The sequence below is a fragment of the Protopterus annectens genome, chromosome 1.part0 (genome assembly GCF_019279795.1).
Source record: "Protopterus annectens isolate FY-2018-M chromosome 1.part0, PAN1.0, whole genome shotgun sequence".
NCBI classification, from domain to species: domain Eukaryota; kingdom Metazoa; phylum Chordata; order Ceratodontiformes; family Protopteridae; genus Protopterus; species Protopterus annectens.
The window spans coordinates 100,062,236-100,068,235 of NC_056725.1; the positions used below are offsets into that span (position 1 = coordinate 100,062,236).

General features: G+C 41.9%; 1 protein-coding gene across 1 annotated transcript in view; it reads left to right on the plus strand.

Moving 5' to 3' along the window:
* Nucleotides 1–5,694, plus strand: part of EIF3K (eukaryotic translation initiation factor 3 subunit K) — a 507,694-nt gene extending 502,000 nt beyond the window's left edge. Inside the window, exon 8 of the mRNA XM_044087012.1 lies at nucleotides 5,557–5,694. Within this exon, the coding sequence (XP_043942947.1) occupies nucleotides 5,557–5,588 (32 nt within the window). The 3' untranslated portion in view covers nucleotides 5,589–5,694. The remainder of the gene's footprint in view (nucleotides 1–5,556) is intronic.
* The last annotated feature ends 306 nt before the right edge of the window (nucleotides 5,695–6,000 follow it).

The following is a 6,000-nucleotide window of genomic DNA, read 5'->3' on the forward strand; positions in this document are numbered from 1 at the left end:
GTCATCCAACCAGTCCCGGTGGACCAAAGAGGATTTGGAACTTACTCAAGGTTCTTTTTGGTTCCAAAAAAGACAGGGGACTGGAGACCGATCTTAGATCTCAGCCATCTCAACAACTTCGTGAAGAAGGAAAAGTTCCGAATGGTCACGCTTCAATCGATCCTTCCATTCTTACAGAAGGACGGTTGGATGTGCTCTATAGATCTCAAAGACGCGTACTACCACATCAAAATGGCCAGACCGTCCAGAGATCACCTGCGCTTCCGGCTGGGGGCCAGTCACTTTCAGTTTCGAGCTCTGCCCTTTGGACTCACCTCAGCCCCCAGGGTATTCACCAAATGCATGGCAGTAGTTGCGGCTCACTTGAGACAACAAGGATTCCGGGTGTTTCCCTATCTGGATGACTGGCTCCTCACCGCCACCACCGAGCGTCGACTATTGCAAGCCAGAGACTATACAATTGGCCTTTGTTCCCACTTAGGGATATCCATAAACTTCGAAAAGTCTTGCTTATCGCCCTCACAGTGTATTTCCTTCATCGGAGCAAATCTAAATACACGATCGACACTATTAAAACTTCCCCCAGTAAGAGCTTAAACGCTGAAACAGCAGGTCCTACTTCTTTTAGTCAGCAAGAAAGCCCCGGCCAAACTGGTGTTAAAAGTGTTGGGACTGATGGCAGCCGCATTAATTGCAGTCCCTATGGGAAGGTTACACATGAGGATTCTTCAATGGCTGCTCTTTGCGCAGTGGTCGTTCCAACACCTACCCCTAACGCACGAGATCAGGATAACAGAATCTTGCAGACGGGACCTGTCATGGTGGGTGCGCGACCAGAACCTCACTGTGGGTCGTCCGTTCATTCCACCCATTCCAACAGCCACAATAACCACGGACGCTTCCCTGATAGGGTGGGGGGGGGGCCTTTTTCAGGGAAGAACAGTCCAAGGAGAATGGTCCAGTACGGAGTACACTCTACATATAAATGTTCTGGAGTTGAGGGTGGTGTTCCTAGCGTTGCAACACTTCCAAGCCCTCTTACCTCTAGGGACAGTAGCAGTTCAGCAGTTCAGACAGACAACATGTCTGTAGTCTAGTACATAAACAAGCAAGGGCGAACCAGGTCTTACCCGTTATGCAGAGAGGCCATGAGAATTTGGCAATGGGCAGAGTCCACGGGTCGCTTTCTGATAGCAACGCACATCCCGGGGTCATCCAACGTCATTGCGGACAGGTTGAGTAGAGCCATCCTGTTACCTCACGAGTGGTCCCTGAATTCACAGACGGCGGAAAAGATCTTCCGCAAATGGGGCCAGCCTTGCTGCGATCTTTTTGCCTCCCCATTGAATGCAAAATGCAGAAGCTACTTTGCCCTTCTACCCCCTCCGGGGGATGTCCCCAGGGACTCACTGATACACGATTGGCCCCCGGGTCTCCTATATGCATTCCCACCGACTCCATTGATTCCCAGATTTCTGCAGAAAGCCAGGTGCCTGGAAAGGACTGTTATACTCATAGCCCCATTCTGGCCTCGTCAAATATGGTTTCCCTTTCTTCGAGCTCATCAAATAGAGGAACCGTGGATTCTGGACCCAGCGCCAGACCTGCTGACACACTCGTCGGGGGTTCCTCACCCGTCTCTACAGTCTCTCAAACTAGCAGCTTGGCTGCTCCGCTTCCCTGCCTAGCCAGGTCTCATCTACTCCTTCCGTCAGTTCAACACATCCTAGTTGCTTCTCATAAAGCCTCTACTACTAAGCTCTATACGAGTAAGTGGAAACGCTTTGTATATTGGGCATCTAGTCAAAACTTAGATCTCTTGGTAGCTCCTTTACATAAAATTTTAGAATTCTTATCCATCCTTTTTCACGAAGGAGCTTCTACTTCCACTCTAAGAGTACAGTTGGCGGTCATATCAAACTTCCAAATTGGTGAGGGAGGTTCTTCCATTATGTCTCACAGGCTTTGTAAAGCTTTTTTGAAAGGAACCTTCCATGTTAGACCGCCTGTCAGAAAACCTTTGTTTCCATGGAGCCTGAATTTGCTGCTGTCGCAACTCATGTTGCCACCTTTTGAACCTGCTTCGTCATGTTTCCTAAAGTTCTTGTCGTGGAAGACGCTGTTTCTCGTTTCCATGACCTCAGCTCGTAGAGTCTCAGAGCTGCAGGCATTATCGGTCAGACCACCTTACCTGATATTCCACCCAGACAGGGTTTCTTTGCGTACAAATCCATCTTTCCTTCCAAAAGTATGTTCAGTTACAAATATTAACCAGTCTATAGAACTCCCTACCTTTCTCAAAAACCATACTAACAAACTGGAGTATATGTTGCACAAGTTGGATGTTCACAGACAGCTAAGATTTTATTTAGACAGGACCAAAGCTTTCAGAAAAACGGATCAACTCTTTGTCGCCTTTGCAGACAATAAAAAGGGCATGGCAATTACTAAACGTACACTATCTAAATGGCTTGCTGACTGTATAACATTTGTATACTCTAAATCAAACCAATCCTTACCAAACAAACCTAAGGCCCATTCTACTAGATCCGTTTCCACCTCCTTAGCTCATGCGGCTCGCTTGCCTTTGGACACTATTTGTGCAGCAGCCACGTGGTCTAAACCACATACTTTCATCACTCATTATAGAGTGGAGAAGGTCTCCAAGGATAGGACATCTTTTGGTTCCACTGTGCTTAGGAACGTTCTTCCATGAGTCACTCGGGGTCACGGAGCTAGGGACGCTACCCGTGTGTAAGAACAAGCGGCGAGATTGAACACTCTTACATAAAGAAGTTATGTCCTTACCATAACGTTCCATGTAGAGTGTTCATCTCGCCTTTGTTCTTACATTCCCTCCCTTTCCCCCCCTCCATGTGTTTGGAAGAACTGGTAGGATTAGAGTCTGATCGACGTGTCTTGACCCTTTGCGGGGTATATGGTCCCGTGTGTCATGGGATATATGCTTAGACCATTAGTTATTGCTATGGTGAGAGAGTGTCTCTGAATGGCTGAAGAGAGTGTATGCTTCTAGCACCGCTGGTGTTGGATCTTTTCGTCTGGTTTGCTTGCAAACTAGATCTTAGTAATGGCAGGGAGGATTGTGGGATATGGGCTGGTCTTGAGCTTCTCTGAGATTCAGAGCTTTGCAATTCGGCTGACTCGGAGCTGAGGATCGGCTCCGATCTCGTGTGTAAGAACAAAGGCGAGATGAACACTCTACATGGAACGTTATGGTAAGGACATAACTTCTTTTTTTTTAACATTGTATATATGGCAGCCCCACCACCACCACCACCAATGGGCATATATAAAATGTCGCAATATCAAAATAGACAGAGTATCATATTTTCCTTAGATTTTGAAGAAAAGTATCAGATTTACAACTCCTCACACAAACTGCACCCTTTACACTTCTCTCAGGTCTATTTTTCTTTCTTTTTCAGTGTTCATTTCTACTATACATGCTGTCTCCTATCTATCAACTATACTCTTCTCTACATTCTATTACTAACTTTCTTATTTTCTACTAGAAATACTATCAATTATCTATTAACTATACTCTTCTCTACATCCTATTGAAAACTTTTAACAAACTCCGTAATCTCTGCTGTATCATACTACACATTCCAGTATTTCTGTATCAGCTATATCTCCTATTACCTTACTTTCTCATATTGTGGTTTAATGTCTTGAGTATTTTTGTGCTTGAAATACCCTATGTATTTGTGTAATATGCTTATTGTGCTTGTAATAACTTATGTACTGTGTTTATATTTTTTACCATGTATTAGATAGCGGAGCTTTTCTCTTCGGGCCTCCACTGAAAATGGGCATGTATCCAGTTGGACTAGCCCGGTTAACAAATGTAAAATAAAAATAAATAAAATAAGATTTTGTTGGAAATAGTCTTTGTTGGTATATTTACCAGCAGGCCTGTAAAGCTGCTTAGGTTTTGTGCCTTTCAGCTTTACTGACTTTATTGATATCAGAATTATATGTGTGTAGTGTTAATGTATCATTAGAAGGAGAAATAGTTCTCTAATTCATCTGTGTTTTAAATGTTAAGCCAGAAGCAAGTTTGACGAGCTCAGAATGCCATACACACATTCAAGAAGCCTTCAATCCTTGTCTTTACTAAACACACACACACACTTTGCATAGTATGTAGCTGATTGTTTTGCTGTTGGAGTTTTGAGGGGGGGATTATTACAGAGAATGCAGCACTTTGTGGATGGGGTCATGTCTATATCAAATGCTCACAAACTGCATAATTTCCAAAACATTCATTTTAGAAATGACGTACAAAAATATTAAATGTCATGATAGAGCTATTTTAAATTCATTTCCTTGTTTAAAAAAAAAGCATCAACACATTTGGATAAACATCCTTTTTATAGATAAAGAGGAGCACATGCTTGGAAAATGCGGAGTAGAAAAGGGATAATTGTAGCCACTTAATCCTTTCTATTAACTACTACATGGGTTCGGGATAATGTATTGCTCAGATAATACTTATTACTCTTAGCTTTCTTCATTTGCCACAAGAACTTGTAGCCTTGGGAATACCCTTCTGAAAAGCATGGTACTTCTCTTTTTATGTCAAGTTAAGTTTAATTGGGAAAGTTAACTTTCCCAAACTGTTTCACATTCTTACCCTTCCTTTCTTAAGTTGGTTAACAAAGGAAGAGAGAAACATGAACTACTCTCCTAATACAGAAATTTGACTTGTACTCATGGATATTGCTTTGACTACAAGTCAGATTTCTGTATTAGGAGAGTAGTTCGTGTTTTCTCTCTTCCTTTGTTAACCAGCTTAAGAAAGGAAGGGTTGACTTGTACTCATGGATATTGCTTTATCCGTGGTGATGCAGCGGTAGTGTTGTTGCCTCACAGCAAGAGGTTCTCCTGTTCGATTCTCAGCTGGAGTGCCAGGAGTGCCTTCTGTGTGGTGTCTGCATGTCCTCCCCGTGGTTGGGTGGGCGTTCGAAAGACATGCGTAAATGGACGTCCTTCGTTTCGAGCTGGCACCTCGACGTTCATGAAAATCTACTGCCAATCATTAGCGGACCAGAGTTCTGCTGTGGCGACCCCTAACTGGGGAAAAAGACGAACAACAACTCATGGATGTTGCTTTGTCACCTTACTTCTCCACTCATTAAATCCTAAATATGTAAACCCTGTTTGATCCTTCAGCCCAGATATAACAGTGATGGATGGTGAAGGTGGTGATGGTGAGGGTGGTCGTGGAGATCAAGTATTATTGAGTCATATTTTTCTGTAATGTATTTCCTCCAACTCATAGTTTGTCAATCATGCAAGACTGATACTTTATACGTCCACGTGGAAAATGTATGGTGGTTAACTTGTTGATCATTTTGTATCTGGATTTAAATATAATGAAAATTGTGGTTCTTAAATTAGTAACTTGTATTTGCTTGCTTCATAAAAAGAATAAAATGCACAAGTTTTTTTTAGAGAAAAGACGTATTCATTTTTAACAATTTAAATTAAAATTTTATGACTTCTAGAATGTACTTATTTTTTGTTTTGCAGGTGTAGCAAGCATCATGGCATCGTCACAGTGACCTGACGCACACAAACATTTTATGTTGCTTCTGTTTTTACATTTACATCAGTAAATTTACAGCAGTAAAGCTGATTTTGTCTAAATAAAATACATTTTTGATGAGATTTTCTAACTTCCTGTGGTTACAGCATAAACAATTTTCCTTGTTCTTATTACTGTTTGAAAATCTCACTGTAAATTTAAGTGATGCACTGTTCAGTAAGTTGTTCTTTCTACTTTATTTCTGTGTCTGTTGATGACACCTATTCTACTGCATGTTATTTTTAAAATATTTGTAAAGTTATGATTATTTCCTTTAGTGTGCTGATGGTATCTACATAAGCAAATATGTTGCTAAGAGATATTTAGTGCTATGTCTTGAGGTAGTGCACTATCATTGTTTGTTTTTAGGATTTATGGTTACATATAAT